General features: G+C 36.9%; 1 protein-coding gene across 3 annotated transcripts; it reads left to right on the forward strand.

Annotated features, from left to right (window-relative positions):
• Positions 1-109: 109 nt before the first annotated feature.
• On the forward strand, positions 110-16,367 carry bhlha15 (basic helix-loop-helix family, member a15). Of its 3 annotated transcripts, none has more exons than XM_088323585.1 (3): positions 110-132; positions 10,628-10,871; positions 15,459-16,367. In XM_088323585.1, exon 3 carries the CDS (start codon positions 15,507-15,509, stop codon positions 16,056-16,058), a length of 552 nt encoding a protein of 183 aa, XP_088179711.1. In that variant the 5' UTR covers positions 110-132; positions 10,628-10,871; positions 15,459-15,506; the 3' UTR covers positions 16,059-16,367. The 3 variants fall into 3 exon arrangements, with proteins under 3 accessions (XP_088179711.1, XP_088179710.1, XP_088179709.1); XM_088323584.1 differs by lacking the exon at positions 110-132 and adding an exon at positions 1,928-1,973 and having other exon boundaries at positions 10,621-10,871; XM_088323583.1 differs by lacking the exon at positions 110-132 and adding an exon at positions 1,928-1,973.
• The last annotated feature ends 973 nt before the right edge of the window (positions 16,368-17,340 follow it).

Here is a 17,340-nt window from a genome sequence, read left to right on the forward strand (position 1 = left end):
CAATCACAAATGTCCCTAATTAGCTTAAAAGCCTTCATAAGGACATTTTGGAATGCACCTGTGGTCGGGTCATTTTGTTGTGATTTTTGGTGGACCCAAACGCAGGAAGCAGAGAACAGGAAGCATGGCAAGGTAAGCAAAAACTATGGTATTAAACTACAACTAAAATCAGCCCTCAAGAAGATGAATTTTCAACCAACTAAAGTCTCCTTTTCAACAAGGTTTTCCTGGGTGGGATGCTTGAAAGCTCCGGGATTTGCTATTCAAAATTTACTGCCAGTTTTGACATTTATTTTGAGTTTTCGGGAGAAATTTAGTGAAATGACTAAAGGCAAGGTAGTGATTTTGGTATGAACAGAAGGGTCGTGTCCAGTGTTCCCTCTAAGCTGCGCGCGATTGAAATCTAGCCAGTGCACAATAATGAGGGCTCAAAATTACTAATTAAGAAGCGACTTAAGTCAAAAGTTACAGTTCATGAAGGTAAAAATACACGGATCCTCTGACGTTGTGTCCTAAATGCGGTATTTTGAAGTCGAGTCGAAGTAGAACGAAGTTGAGTAAAGTCGGTAGAGTTTGTCGAGAACCGGCTTCTTCGGCTCTTCAGGTTGTTTTTGCTCCTTTAATCCTAACATGACCAAATATTATGTAAAATTATGCACAAGATGACTTAAAGGAATGGGGGAATAGAACAAAAAAGAAAAAAATACCAAAATGAAAAAGTAGTGAAAAGCTGGGAAAAAAAAGAAACAAAAGGAAGAGAAAAAAAGAAGGAAAAATTTAGAAAAAAGCCAGAAAAAAATAAAGAAAGAAATGTAGGAAAAAAGTAAATAGAGAACAAAAAGAAAAAGTAACAGCTCGTAAAAAATAAACCCAATGAGATTTTTTTTAAGGAATTTTTAAAAAAGTAGAAAAAAAACACAGAAAAAGGAAGAAAAAGCTTGTGTTGCAATCATATAATTTCCAATTATTATTCAAGTGAATTTCCTTCATATTTTCCCCTTTTTTCTCTTTTTCGTATTTCTTTTTCATTTTTTATTTTTCCTTTTTCTTCCCTTTGCTTTTTCCCCCTTTTCTTTTCTTTTTTCCTTTTATTCCCTTTTATGTATTTCTTTGCAAAGAAGCTGGCCAAAGAATGAAAAAGAAAACGGCACGGTTTCATCCTTTTGAGTCTCTACAGCTTGCACTCTTTCTTGCCCTTTGTAGCACTCGTATTTGCCTGCAGAAAACAAAACCTTGACCTATAGCCGTCAAATATTACACACTGTCCCTTTAAGTTGGCCACTTGTTGATAAAGACACAGGTTCTGGCATAATAAAATACTGTTTAAATTATAGAATCTTTAAACGTCACACACGGAATCAAAAGGCACTGGAGAATTAGCTTTTGTCTGGATACCAGGTTTGGGGTCTTTGTTTGCTCTTCTCTTAGTATATGTAGAGCAGTTCTCATTGAAAATGTGCTTTTATTGCTCTTTGAGTCAAAGCGGTTCCCAACCCCTGTTTTACAACACGTGCAAAGCTATTAAGTGGGATAACACTACCCTCTTCAGGATTTATGTTGGTACTAAACCTAAAAAAAACGCACAAAACTGTGAAAACTTACATATTTTGAGGTTTTTCTTTATATTGTTATTGCTAAAGAAACTTCAAAAATAAAAATAAAATATATATACCTTGTTAATTCTAGTGTAGTGTTTATCAAAAAATAAACAAGTAAAAAAATGAGAATATTGTACGAAAAAAAAATAGGTTTTGCCCTTTTCTCTCTTTCTCTTTTTTCCATTTCCCCTACTTTTCTTTTTATTCCTGATACCTGTATTATTTCCTATTTTTTATTTTTTTTAATTAAATACTTTTCATATCTTTTTGTATATTTTGGGTAAAAGTGGGGAGAAAAACACTTTTTACTCTCTTCCGGTCTCCCTAGTTTGTAGTCAAAATGGCCGAAGGTAGACGGCTACCATTTGGATTTCGGTAAGTCTGCTCAACATTAAAGACTCCAATTTAAGAATGTAAACCATGAAACAGTTTAAAATTAGTTATAAATAATGACAAGTTTTTCAACTTCTTGTGATAAAAGGCTATACAGATAAACATGACTTGACTTCTAATAATAAAAAACTTGAGTCACAGACTCACATCGTCTACAGAAAATTGAAAATTCAAATGAAAAATAAATACCTGGCACCAGTTTCCTGTTTATATTTGTTTTTAAATCTCAAATGTTGCCTTAATTTACAATGTAATTTATGGTTGTTTATTTTGGTGAATTATTTTGTCGTAATTTCTGGACTTGACTGGCGTTTAACCTATTTTTATCTCGTTTTTCAAGAACAATAACGAAATTAACACTTAAAGTGAGCAAACATTATTTGCCAGTGGAACAAAAGGTTTTAACTAGAATCAAACTTTTTTTCTTTTGTGAAATTAAAAAAAACATTGACAATAAAACACAGTATCAGCAATTGTGTGTAGTTTTTTTATTTTATTTCTTTTATATTTTTTACATTTTTGGTTTGTATAGCCCTTAATCACAAGGCGGCTCAAAGGGAAGAAAGACCGGATGGGAGGAAGAGAGAAAAAAGACAGGACAAAAGAAGGAGAGAAAGAAAGGACAAAAAGAAGAGAGAAGAAGGAAAGAAAACAATTGACAATTCACTCGCTCATTCACACCTAGGGACAATCTGGACCGGCGAATAAACCTGACATTCATGTTTTTTGAATTTGGGAGGAAACCCATTCAAGCACGGGAGAACATGCAAAACTCCACACAGGACGGTTCGATCTCATGACCTCAGAACTGTGCAGCACAAGCGCTAACCACTGCTCTGCCGTGCTGCCCAACTTTGTTATCATTAACATGTATTAGTCTTCACTTTAGCGGCATTGAATCGAATGCAACAGCTATCCGCCTAGCTTAATTGTCGTGTGTGCGTAAGCTAACGGTGTGGTCATCCTCTTAGCACCAGCATGGATATTTACAGTTTTTTAGTGAGAGTTTATTACCCTCAGTAACTATAAGAAAACCAAAAACCTCCTAAACAATTGTTTGAACCAGTCAGACACTCTGTGGGTGCTCAGTTCCCCCAAATCTCCGAACCCAAAATCAGATTTAATTAACTTGAACGAAGCAAACGAGATGGAAATGTGACTGAGAAGGTGACAAGGATTATTTCAAGGTCATCTAAACCCGGATGCTAGATTTTTGACTCGGTCCTCGGACCATCTGTGACGTCACCTGCCCAAGGGTTGCCAAGATACCTGGCCGAGAGGGGAAAGTTTCCGATTGCGTATTTGTTTCCGTCGAGAGAGAGAGAGATGGTGAAGTGAGAGAGGGCTTGGAGGTTGTTTTCTGCCTGATATTTATTCAGGAGCGAGCGTGACACAATAATGTGAGTGTTTGTGTGTCATCTCGCGGACGAAAAAAGCTGACGGATTGCTATTAGAACATCCTGTTGTCAGGCGGCAATGATGCGCCATAAGGGGGGGCGGATCGATCCAAAGAGCGAAAATATTGATCCTGAGCGAGTACCAGGATCTTAACTTATCTTAATATCTTAACTCATTCTATGCCAAATGGGAGGAGCCTGTGCCGGCCAATATTTTGCTATTCTGACTCACTTTTAAAGACCTACTTAAACTTTAATTCTGTAGCCATGCAGACATAGGCAGATGTGGATGGAGAAGCCCAGAATTTTACTCATGTAAAAGTACTTTTACTTCAGGATTATAGGACTCAAGTAGAAGTTAAAAGTAGTCACCCATTATTTGAGTAAAAGTAAAAAAAAAAAAACGACTCTTAGTTAAAAGCCTCGCTGATGCATTTTGTACCAGCTGCAGGCTCTTGATTTTGGACTTGGGGGGACCAGAGAGTAATACATTACAGTCATGGAGACCGGAGGTAACAAACGCACCAGACTGGGACAACATAGGACGAAATTTAGCAATGTTGCGAAGGAGTAACTGTAGCAACATGTTATTGATTTTTTTTTCAAAGCAACCATCAATCAATCAGATCATCAAATCGTCAAAGTCCATCCAATTAATAAATTACAAGCCTATAATTCCAAGTCTGTATACTCAGACACTTTGTTTGGGTGGACCCTCTGTGGATTAAACAAATTATATGTGTGAGGCTACAGTTATATACATTGCACATTCAATACAGTAAAAAAAATGCTAACCCTGCTTTCAAGTGCTACCTGGAGAGTATTCGTCTCAGACAAAATAAATGCGCCTTAGCAGAGGCAGGCAGACGCGTACTTAAGTGAATGGGATTTAAATAACCGGTTTAAGGTAGCCTAATGTTGTAAGAGTAGTTTCTTCTTCCCAATACTACTGAAGTAAAGTATAAAGCATAGTGATTTAAGAATACTCCCAGAAGTGCAAAATGTCCCACTTAAAGTATTTCTCTTGAAAATACTCAAATTCAAAAATACTTCAGAGAAGTACAGCGTTTTGTGAAAGAATATCTATTTAGCAGAACTTTCACTTTGGCGCTTTTTTGGGGTCTAATTTAAGACAGGCGAAAATGAAGAAAAACCTAAAATATATGGATTATTCTGTGTGTGTCTTTATAAACGTATCAATGAACGAATTGCAATAACAGAAAAATTATGAATCTATTACAAATGGAAATACATTAATCAAAATAGAATGTTTAATCAGTAATATTAATAATAATAATACAAAATGAAATAAATGAATAATTACAAATTAAAAATAAAAAACACACTAAAAATATTTTAATATAAATTAATAAAATTAAAAAAGGATGTATATAGCAAGTGACAACAATTTTAAAAAGGAAAAAAAATATTTTTATAAAGAAACAATAAGATACATGAATACTATGAAACAATAAAAAATTAAAGAATGAACATTAGTTTCATTAATAAAATAAAATGATAACGTTTTTATGATGTAATTACAAAAATGTCCAACAAAATATGCAATAAAATGAACCAGTAATAGGTAAAAATAAATTAATAAAAAATGTTTAAATATGTATAAGATACAATTATAATAAGAGCATCAAATTTAATAGATGAAAATACATTTAATTCATATACAAATACAAAAATCAAATACATATTTTTGAAATACTACTGTATATCAAAATGAACAACTAATAACAATAATAAATCAAATGTGCAAAATGTAAAATATCAATAATATTACTATTACTACTAATAATGATAATAATAATTATTATTATTAGTAGTAATAGTAGTTTTAATTTGATCATTATCATTATTTATTAATACAATTCTAAAAGAAATAAAATCAATAATTGAAAAACAATTATCAGATAAATAAATCAAAATTGAAAAAAAAATATAAAGAAAATTTCTACATAGAATTGAACAAGCTGTAATATTTATAACAGTAGTAATGATAATGATATTAATAATCTTATTCTTATTTATTAAGACAATCATAAAAGAAAAAAATAATAATTGAAATACTACGACTAAATAAATAAATCCAATTTTAATAAATTATCAAAAAACGTTATAAAATGATTAAGTTGTTATATTATTAATAATAATAATAATAATAATGAATACCATTTTAAATATGAATACACAAAAACAATGATTACATCCATCCATCCATTGTCTGCACCGCTTATCCTCTGTAGGGTCGCGGGGGTGCTGGAGCCCATCCCAGCTGTCCTCAGGTAGTGGGCAAGGGACACCCTGAACTGGTTGCCAGCCAGTCGCAGGGCACACAGGGACAGACAAGTCACTCGCTCATTCACACCTAGGGAGAATTTTGACCGGCCAATTAAACTGGCATGCATGTTTTTGGAATGTAGGATGAAACCTACCCAAGCACAGGGAGAACATGCAAACTCCACACAGGAAGGTTCAATCTCATGACCTCATAACTGTGCCGCATAGGCGAAAACCACTGCCCCGCCGTACTGCCCAAACACATTAATAAAACCTAAAAAAGAGCAAAGACCGTATCTCTATGGGTCCCACAAGAAAGTCTGCAGGGGACGTCAGAATATTTAGAATTCACGCAACGCCCTATAGGCCACTTTAAAAATATGCAAAGTATTTCAACCGAATTTGATTTTAACTGCGAAACGTCGCCCCTCCCACCCGTCGGAACATCAGTCAAAAAATCCACATGGCAAATGTTAGCACGGGATCAACGGAACTAAGATGCCGACGGCTATTGACAGATCTTCTCTCACTTCCCTCATCTGCTCCAGTTTTTCCATAAAGTCCGAGTACCTTCAGTGAGTTGCTGCTTTTTTCTACGTCTGACCTTGTTTTTTCCTTTCGGACTTTGGCCTGTTGGAAAAAGTGACTCAAGTGGTCCTGATCTTAACCACCCGCCTCTTCAATGAGTCAGGGGTCCTCTCTTTGGTGACATCACAGCAAACCATTGCATAAGAACTCCTGGTACCTTTCCAGGAGCAAACCTCAACTAGTGTTTTGTTAAAGGGATAGTGTGTAATATTTGACCACTCGATGTCTCTTTATTGCGTAGTACAAACAAAAACCACTCTTTTGCGATGAAACACCAAGAGGTGCTAAATGATACACACTGTCCCTTTAAAATGAAAATACAATCTTAATTTTTCTAAAATAATTCTTATTTTGCAATAAACAATAGAAAGTGCGAAATAATACAAACTCTTTTTAAAATAAATTAAAAATGTTTCTTTATTTCATTAAAAATATTTTTTAAGAGGTGCCAAATTATATATAAATATATATATATATATATATATATAGTAATTATTTCTGGCATTGGAGTGAGAGCATACTTTAAAGAGACAGGTATTATTATACTAGTGGTTTATTGCAAAAAAAAAAAATACTTTAAGTAAAATAAAGATTTATTTTTCATTTTGAAGGGACAGTGTGTATTATTTAGGACCTCTTAATGATTAAAAAACAACAACATATATTTGAATACTAGGCCGATTACCCATTATTGTCATGATTACTCGTTGCCCTCACCTGTGTCTGCTCGTTTGGCGCCAGCTGCTGCTCGTCGCCGGATAAATTCACCTCCTATTTAAACTTAGTACTCCAGTCGCTCCTTGTCAGTCCGTCAGCGAACCTCGGCATCTGCAAGGCAAGCACTTTGACTCTGGCTACCGTCGGTCCCATCTTCATCTGTGTCCTACTCGTCTGCTCCTGATTTCCCGATCGTCTCCGGCTATTGACTGTTTCTGCAAATTGACCACGTTCTGATCTCCCGCTCCGGCTATCGACCCGTTTATGCCCACTGACCACGCTCTGATGCCCTGCCCTGGCGGATCCACTCACTTTCGCATTCTGATCCCGCGCCGATCCTGTGAGCTGCTTGGTCCTCCTGTCCAGCGATCACCGGATCGCTGGTGTTTGTTTCCTTGCGCCTGACTTCCTCGATATCCCAATAAACGTTTGTGTGAAACGTTACGCGTTTGGGTCTAATAAGAATTAGTTGAGTAAAATACACACACACTTATATACACATTTTATATATATATATATATATATATGTATATATATATGTATATATGTATATATGTATATATATATATGTATATATATATATATATATATATATATGTATAATTTTTTTTTTCATCATATATATTCTCAATAGTTGTTATGATTACCTATGCCATTCACCTGTGCCCGCTCATTTGGCGCCAACCGCCGCAGGATCTGATTGGCTCCCTGTCACTATTTGCACCTTGTCCTGTCAATCCCCTGTTGTCAGTCCGTCTGCGAATCTCTGTGTATACTAGGCAAGCCTTTTTCGACCCCCTGCTCCTTTTTCTCTCCGGCTTCGACCTGTTTGGATCCTGACCACGTCTGCTCTCCCGTCCCGTCTTACGACCCCTTTTTGTTCCCGACTACGTCTACTCTCCCCTTCTGGCTTACGACTCGTTTCCGACCCCGACCACGTTTTGCTCTCCCAGTCCCGGCTACTGACCAGTTTTCCGCCCCTGAGACCGCCATCGCTCGCTACGGAAGATCCACTTCCGTGTTCGGATCACAATCCAAGTACGAGAGCGACTTGCCTCCCCCGCCTAGCGAACACCGGATCGTGGGCGCAGTCCTTCCTCTCTCTTTCAATAAAACTTGTGGTAAACGTCACGCAAGTGAGTCCTGTTTTTGTTCTGGTCCTGACAATAGTATTTGTATTTAGTTATAATTTTTGCATATATGTTTATTTTTCTAAAGGAAGAAGCATCTTTTTATTTTATTGTGGGGATTTTTATTTGTATTCATAGGAGTACATATTTGGAATAACTATTTTTCAACTTTTATTACTGCAACATAAGAATTATTTTTAATAAAATAAGAACTATAATACAAGTATTATTTTCATTTTTTGAGAACCTCAGGTACCTTTACCTGAACTGTGACATGCCCAAAATTTGTCGAAATATGTCGAATATAATACAAAAAAATCCCATTTTTGTTCCTCTGTGTGTAATGTTTACCCGTGTCATTAGCGAGGTGTATCCAGCTCGGAATTTATCAAGGCGGCGCTGACTAAAACCAACAGCGCAAAAACCTTGGGGCCAAGCAACTTAGGAACTGAACAAACTCAAAGTAGGAGATAATGGTCCCACAGCCAGTTTGGCATGATTAGATATACGGGGGGGAGAACAGGGAAGGAGGGCTTAACCTGGCAGGACCAGTCGAACACACGCTCGCAAATAAGTTGCTCAAGGGCAGGGCAGCGCCGCTCTTTTAAAAAAGGCTTGCAAAAGATATGCCTGTGCGTTCAGAACTCAAACTAGCGGCTAATCAAATACAAAAGTTATTCAAATTCTTATTCGATGCCTGAGAAGCAATTGCCCAATTTTAGTTTGTTTATTGTCAGCCCTGCTTAAAAATAGTTGCTCTTACTCCAATGCCAGAAATATACAAATGCAGGCTGTACTTGCCCAAGACACACCACAGGGAATGGTGACCCAGCAACCCTAGTGGTTAAAGGGATCCAACCAACCAACTACCACACCTGTTGAATAATGTTCTACTTAGTTTGTTGAATAAAATATGAAAAATGACGGCGTCTTCAATTTAAAACGTTTTTAAAGCAAGCTGAAATCTATCACCATACAGTGTCTCTTTGCGCACACCCTTTAATTTTTTTTTTTTAATTATAGGTAAAGATCCTTATTTTAAAGTGTGTTTACCGTATTTTCCGCACTATAAGGCGCACCTAAAAGCCTTTTATTTTTTTCAAAAGCTGACCATGCGCCTTATAATACAGTGCGCCTTATTTATGGATCAATATTAGGTCGCAAAGTCTTGCAACCAACTTGCAGCCGCCGACTAGATTTTCCCCCGAACGCCAAATAGTCCGCGGTGTATGCTGGGATTTATTTACCGGCGTTTCATTGGCTAACCAATGTGTCAATCATCATTTGAATCGATCACTATTGGCTAAAGTTATTCGGAGGTAAAGGGGGCGGATCCTTTTTATCATTTACAGGCTGGCATAGGCTAAAGCGGCAAAACAAAGCCTGCAATTGGCCAAAAAAGATGAATGTGAAGAGCACGTTGGGTTGACGGCATAGAAAAAAACAGTCTTTCCCCATTCTGTATTGTATTTGTAAATATTTTACTCTCCTGGATTTACACTCACGGATATAAGAGGACCATGGTTGCACATTATTATTGAACGCAACGACTTCGGTGAGCTACTCCGGCTATATATTTTTCCTGTCTCCTGTTTCAGACTGAACTCGATGTTTCTGTGATATGCGGTGCAGATAATGGATGGAATGGAGTGTCTATTTTTAAATTAAACTCAATTCCAAGTGTTTATTGTCATATGCACAGTAAAGTTGCGAGCGAAAAAGAAAATAGAAACTAAGGAATGGTTGGCATTTCTTGAATCCCAAGACTTTAACCTTCCGAATGATATTTGGAACGATGCATTTGAGTGATATCGTACGGACACCGCATCCGCACGTGATCTCGACACGTATTTGCGTCTTTGCAAGCTTTCGGAATGTTAAGGGGGTAATAAGTTGGACTGAACTGTTTTGTCGACGTTTCCATTGTAGCGCCTTATAATCCGGTGCGTCTTATGTATGTCAAATATAGGACCAAAAACTATTTTTTTCAGGGTGCGCCCTATAACCCGGTGCGCCTTATAGTGCGGAAAATACGGTACATGGTGAGGCACAGTCAGGTTTGTTTGTGTTTGAGAAACTAAGGGGCAGTAGCTCTATCACCGCATTATGTCTCTTCGTGCACACCAATGTATGTCGGTAACCAAAGACCTTTATTCTTAAAATACAATTTAGGATGATTATTTTACAGTAAGTTTGCAGGGACAAGACAAAGTCAGGCTTGTTTGTATGTTTGTGTTTGAGTAGCCGAGGGGCAGGAGCTCTATCACCGCATTATGTCTCTTCGTGCACACCAATGTATGTCGGTAACCAAAAACCTTTATTCTTAAATTACAAGTTAGGATGATTATTTTACAGTAAGTTTGCAGGAACAAGACACAGTCAGGCTTATTTGTATGTTTGTGTTTGAGAAGCTTAGGGGCAGGAGCTTTATCACCGCATTATGTCTCTTTGTGCACACCATTGTACGCCTGTTTAAACAATAAGTAAAGATCCTTCTTTTACGGTGAGTTTGCAGGGACAAGGCACTCTCAAGCTTGCGTGGGGCTCTGTGAGTAAAGTGGGCGGAACTTCGGCGAGTAAGCCTTGCAGCGATTGGCCGAGGAGCGCTACGTGTACCTGTTTACCCACTCGCCATGCAACTGTGACATCTGCTCGTGTCCGCCGCTCGGCTACGCAGCTTCCCTCTGCCGGATGATGGTGGAGCCCCGGCCCCGCTCCATTTCTGAATAATTTCCAGAAAAAGGAGAAGTTCATTTCAGGTAAGACAAGATCAACCATGACCATGTCTATTAAATGCATTTTAGGAGAGGTCATACCTAGTTATTAGTTGAAGCAATTTTGAGCAAAAAGTGGTTGAATGGGACTTTGAGGAGTGATTCTATGGAACGGGAAAAAGGCAAGGTAGCGAAGGTGGCATGAGTTTGTGAGCTTAACCTTGAAATTGACATTATCTCGAGAGCAGAGAGGATAAGGCAGAACAACATCGTGGAGTTTTCACACCGCCAACTACTGATTAGATACCAGAGGATGTGAGGCTGTTTCTATTGGATACTGATTTTGGAATGTAGATGAAAAATAATGTATGTACATTTATTTCTCAGTATGTATCATATTTAAGCCGATCTTGAAATATTTTAGCCTGTAACTGAAAGGACAGATAAGGATAAGATTTGACACCTGAATTTTGACCGAGGTTCAGAGCCGTGTTTCGAGAACAAGTCACAACATTGAGCTTGAACAAGAATTAACATTTGGATTTTTAACAGGATTGAGGCGCAAGATAGTATGTGAAGTCAATTATAGTTTATTTGGGACACCCTTAATCACAAGGAGTCTCAAAGGGCTGCACAGACCACAGACTATTGTAAACTACAGACTATTATTACACTATCCCTGATCCCAAACCTACATGAGGGCAAGGAAAAACTCAAAAAACATACATATACACCTAAAACGTACAAAAACACGTAAAACCTGCGTAAATACACACATAAACTTATGTTAACGCACGCAAGAGAATGTACTAAATAAGACCCAAAAATATATATACGTAAACGCACCCAAGAAAATGTACTTAAAACACCGAAAAACGCCAAGCTTTTGACCATCAGTAACAGAAATGGTGTCGTCTATGTACCCTAGTTAATATCCCTCGAGAGGGGTGAGAATTCTCCACACCAGGGTCCGCTGCGTATCGTAAGAGGCGACTAAAGTGGAGGGAGCGAGGGGACTGGGGATCCTCTCTATCTCTACTCCCTAAGAGACAGCAAGGCAAGAAAAGGGAGCGGGAGCCCGAAAGGTCTTGCAAACCCGAGTTATAGGGTTACTAAATGTGAGAGGATGTGAAAGTAAAACGACTGAGTGGAAACGGCGTTGTAATGGTGGGAAAAAAAAGTTAGATTACCATTAAGTGACATGCCACTTTTTATCTCAATGAAATGAAAACTAATATTATGTGAATAACATCACTTAATAAAAGCATATAAATGCTGAAAAGAAGTGGACCAAGTGCTGAGCCCTGTGGAACGCCTTTGGTAGTCAAGTCATTTTTATAGGTGTAGCCCTAAATCACAAGAAGTCTTAAAGGGCTGTACAGACTATAGACTACTTTTTATAACAAAAGGGTAAAGGAGAGCAAAGAGGAGATATAATTATTACCTACCGAGGACGTAAATGCCCACCAAACCCCCAAATATAAGCCACGACAAAAATATCTTAATTAAGATTTGAAACTTCTCCTGGAGGCAAATCTGAAAAAAAAACAACAGTGCTCGAAACCATATCTAACCAACTATTACCAATTTTGCAAAGTAATCTTACCTTATCTCTTTGTGATGAGTCTGCATTTTTTTGTGTATCATGTAAAGAGTCTGTGTAAATTATACAAATAATCATGACTCGACTTGACATATATTTACGTACATTATTTTATTTTCCATTATATATGTAGTTATTTTCTAAAAATGTTTTACTTTCATTACTTTATTTTGAAAGAACCATTTTACGTATAATGTTCTAAGTAAGTTATGAAATGAAGAGCCTTTACCGTCATAAAGTCAAGTCACGCCATTTTCATTCGTATATTAAACAAGTATAACAAAATTCAGTGCAAGTAAAATTAAATAAAAAGGTAAAAATGTGCAAAAGGATAAAAACGTCAAAACTAATAAATTAGATTAGATAAGATTTTAATTTCTTGGTCCCTTAGGGGAAAATTCACTTCCACCGACTGTACCTGGGGAACACCACAATACATTACACACAAGAATTTAGATAAATATTTTCATTATTTTACCGGAATTTTGTAATATACATTTACTTATTTTGTAATGGTATTATGTGCGTATTTATTTATTTTTAATAACTTCTATTATTTCCTCTTTACAGAACTATTTAATATACAGTGTATTTACTTTACTTTTTAAATTTTAGTCTTTATATTTTACACTTTTTATTCTACCGTTTTTTTTTTTAATTATATTTTTTTACACTTATTTTAAGTACGATTTATAATTTATAAAAAAAAAATTCCTTTATTTTTATATATGTAATTTTATTATTTGCTTTTACATTATGTATTTATATTTTATATTTTTTACCTTTACTATTTTGTTTCTGGGGGGCCTTTTTTTTTACATATATATATTTTTTTTATTTAAATAGTATTTTACATAATTATTTTTTTTCTACATTTAAGTAATATTACAAAAATATGTATTTTATATACATATTTATACATTTTTACTTTTCCAATTTTACAGACTTGTTTTACTATATTTTCTACTAATTTGTTTTCTAAAATGAGAGAAAAATACTAATACTTTATCCAAGGAAAAAATATACATCTATTAAATGTTATTTTACTTTGTTTTTCAATCTATATATTTATTTCAAGAAGGTTCTTTGACGATTGTTTCTACTGTTTCTATGGGAGAACGATTTTAAGGGTTAAAAAAAGGCTTTACACCAAATAAGCCAGTGTCTCCTTATTTGTATTACCTAAGTAAATATTTTTTTAAGCCATTGCTCTTTCAGGAAAAAAAGTACTTTCACCTTTTAGATTACGCTGTATCGTTTAATGTTGTAACATTGACTAAAATAATTGTAACTTTACCATGAATATTGTTTCTCAAATGCAAGATAAGGATTATTGTTAGACAATAATCAAGAAAATCACTCGTGTCACGGAATTCATTGGAAAACTATTTTTTGGGAAATAATTGAGTAAAATTGAGAGTATTTTGGGGGTATTTTAGAAAAAAATCATAAAATAAAGTACATCAAAGACTATTTTACACATTTAAAAAAAGTGTTTCTGTATTGTTATAGTAATTATAATGATTATTTTTCACTAAAGAGTAAATCTTAAAAAAATAGTTTTAGTAACAATAATTTTTTATTAAAAAATAAGAATATTTTGAAAGTACGTAAAATGAGAAACACTGTGTTCTTGTTTTAGAATAATTACTGAGATAATAAATATTTGCGAGGCAATGAATAAAAAAGATCTTGCAAATTAAGTGAGATAATTTCCTTGTTTAACAAAAAATAAATATATTTTATTTTCTTAAATTGCAGCTTTAAGTAGTTAGAGTATAGTAATTGTTTTATCCCAAGAAACATGTTTTCTTTTTAAATTAATTAAATATTAAACATTATTTACAGTAAAAGACGAAAAGTAACTATTTTTTTTAAGTATTAATTTGTTGTTCAACAAATAATTATTAAATGAAAAACATTACATGTAATATAATACAAATGTGGTATTTTTCTTTCTTCGTTTACTAAAATAATTTATATATATTTATATTTGACTATTATAAAAAATATTGTTTAAATCGAGCCACTAAAAAATCTGCAAAGAATTATAAAAAAAATTACATTTAAAAATGTGCAAAAAATATTTCATTAAATAACTATTTTTTTTTTTTTTTTTACAAAATTTTTACTACATTTTTCATTTTAAAATTTTTTTTCAAGGAGCTGTACTGAATTTGGAACCTTGTTACTCTCTGCTGCCCTCTCCCAGGCTTGTATTATAATTGCAACCTCACTCATTCATGATGCGTCTGCAAGTACGTTCATTTCTGAGACGCGCTCGAATAAACTCTACTTTTTGATCTTTTTGGGGGGTTCGAGTTAGCGTTTGGATTGTACATGAAATAGACCTTTTCTTACTTCACCATTTTCATGCTACACTGACAAATATAATTTTTTTTAAAACCTGCGGCGATGAGCATGGTGTCACTTTTCAAACTTCCCTACCCCTCATTCCTCCATGCTAATGTTTTCCGCCCTGAACAGCTCTGATAAAAGTAAGATGACTGCGTGAGGGCTCTTTGAACTCAGAAAGGCATTTTTAACACATACTTAATAGAGAAAATATTTAAAGGTGGTGTCAACAACTTGAAATGTTGCTATTCTCTACCGCCATCTCCTGGCTTAAAGTCATGATGGCAGTTTCAGATATGCTCATTCCTCAAGTACTTATAAACTCTTCTTTTTTCAACTTTTTGGGGGCTCGGGTTAGTGTTTTGACCATATTTGAAACAGGTCTCTTATCATTTTTACCATTTTCAGGCTACACTAACAAAATGACTCGAGCACGAATTCAGCCTCTGCCCCAATTCCTCTTTCCCTCCTTTCCTGCCTTCTGATATGTTTTCTAACGTGTGCTAAAAAAAAAGCAGATAGGCGCGGTAGAAATAAAATACAAAGACTCTTTGAACTCAGTTGGGCATGATGACACAGAATAAAGTTTTTCTTCTCTCAACTTTTAAAGACACCTTATTTGACGCACCCCACCTTTTATATTATTTTTTTAATATATCAATTTTCCCTCACAGGCCACAAGCATCCACCACATACTCAAAGAACCCGGTCCAAAAAGCATCATGAAGTCCAAAGGAAAAGCCGTCAAAACCTCCAGAAGAACCTGGTCCGACCCGGAACCGGATCAGGAACCCGACACGGAACCCGAAGCGGTCTCCAGCGAGCCCGGGGACGATTCAGAAACCTCAGAAAGGTCGGCCTGTTCCTGGAGGGGCTCCCTGAGGACCAGGGAGACGGGGCGTCCGAGAGCAGGCGGGGCCAGACGTCGCCGCCAGCGTGGCTCCGCCTCCAAAGAGCGTAGCGTCCGGCGCCTGGAGAGCAACGAGCGCGAGCGTCAAAGAATGCACAAACTCAACAACGCTTTCCAAGCGCTTCGCGAAGCCATCCCGCACGTCAAGACAGACAAAAAGCTCTCCAAGATCGAGACCCTAACTCTGGCCAAAAACTACATTAAGGCGCTGACCTCCATCATCCTGGACGTGTCGGGGGCCTGTCTCCCTGCCGGTGGGGGCCCGGCACAGGCCAAGCTACTGCAGTGCTACCACAAACATCTGGAAGAGGAAGGCGAGGAGGGGCTGAGCCAGTACCTCACCCACATGCAGACTTTAAGCTAGCCAGACTGTTCATGGACTTTTAGAAAAGTGGGCGGGGCCGAGCAAAACCAGTTCCTGCACTGGGTCCCAGTCGTTGGTCTTCTTGGTTTCTTAGTTTGGAAGGCGGGACTTTGTTTTATCATGATCTTCATTTCAAGGAAGATCTCAATGTTTGCGTTTTTTTTCTCTTCCTCCCTGGGAAAACATCGTCCTCGTCCGACTCGTTTGCGGCGTGGTTGTTTTTTAAATGTTAGCTTGTTCTACTAAAAGTCCCTAGGCTGGACGCTGTACTGACAATGAGCTATCAATAAAAGAAAATTATTTATTCAATGGGATCTCATTATTTTCAAATAATGACATTTTTACCCCAAAGAAAAATTAAGGTAAGCCCTAATCCTACCCCTAACTTAACGCCGAACCCCTTACTCCATAAGCCTCAACCTTACCTCTGACCCCTAGCCGCTTAACCCCTGAACCTAACAACAATCCCTGTACCGCAACCCTAATCCTTTAACCCAAAACCCATTACCCGAACCTCAACCCTAACCCATTTACCCGAACCCCTGCCTAAACCGCACCCTAATCCTACTACAAACCCTATTCCCTTAACCCTTGACCCTAACTCCTAAACCTAACCACAATACCTCAACAAAAACCCTAAACCTCTAACCCAAAACCCATTACCCAATAACCCTGACCTTAACCCATATACCCTGACCCCTAAACATTACCGCTAATGTTTAGGGCGGCAGTGGCTCAGGAGGTAGAGCGCTAGTCTTGGGATCAAGAGATCGCAGTTCAAATCCCGGCTCCTCCGTGTTACATGTCGAAGTGTCCTTGGGTAACACTGAACCCCTAATACCCCCAATAAGCAGGTTAGCGCTTTACATGGCTGCACGGCCGCTACTGGGAAATGTGAAGCACACATTCCCGACACCGCCATCGCTGCTTTGGGAAGTCTTGACTTGAAAAGCGCTATATAAATGCAGATCATTTCATTTCATAATCCTAAACCTACTAACCCTATCCCCTCGACCCTAACTCCTAAACCTAGCCACAATCCCTCAACAAAAACCCTAAACCCATTACCCAATAACCCCGACCCTAACCCATATACCATAACCCCTAAACCTTACCCCAATCCTCAACCTACCACCTAACCCTGAACCACAACTTGAACCCTCTAACCCTAAATGTATAACCCTAACTCATATACCCTTACCCTCAACCCTAATCCTGAACCAATAACCCTATCCCTTTACCACTAAAGCCCAATTCTTACCCCTTATCCTAACCCTTAAAC

This window comes from Urocampus carinirostris, chromosome 19 (genome assembly GCF_059441175.1).
Source record: "Urocampus carinirostris isolate Australia breed hairy pipefish chromosome 19, RoL_Ucar_1.0, whole genome shotgun sequence".
Lineage (NCBI taxonomy): Eukaryota > Metazoa > Chordata > Actinopteri > Syngnathiformes > Syngnathidae > Urocampus > Urocampus carinirostris.

What these genes read in the sequence shown, in the direction of transcription:
- bhlha15 (XM_088323585.1), top strand. Translation starts at nt 15,507, where the DNA reads ATGAAGTCCAAAGGAAAAGCCGTCAAAACCTCCAGAAGAACCTGGTCC.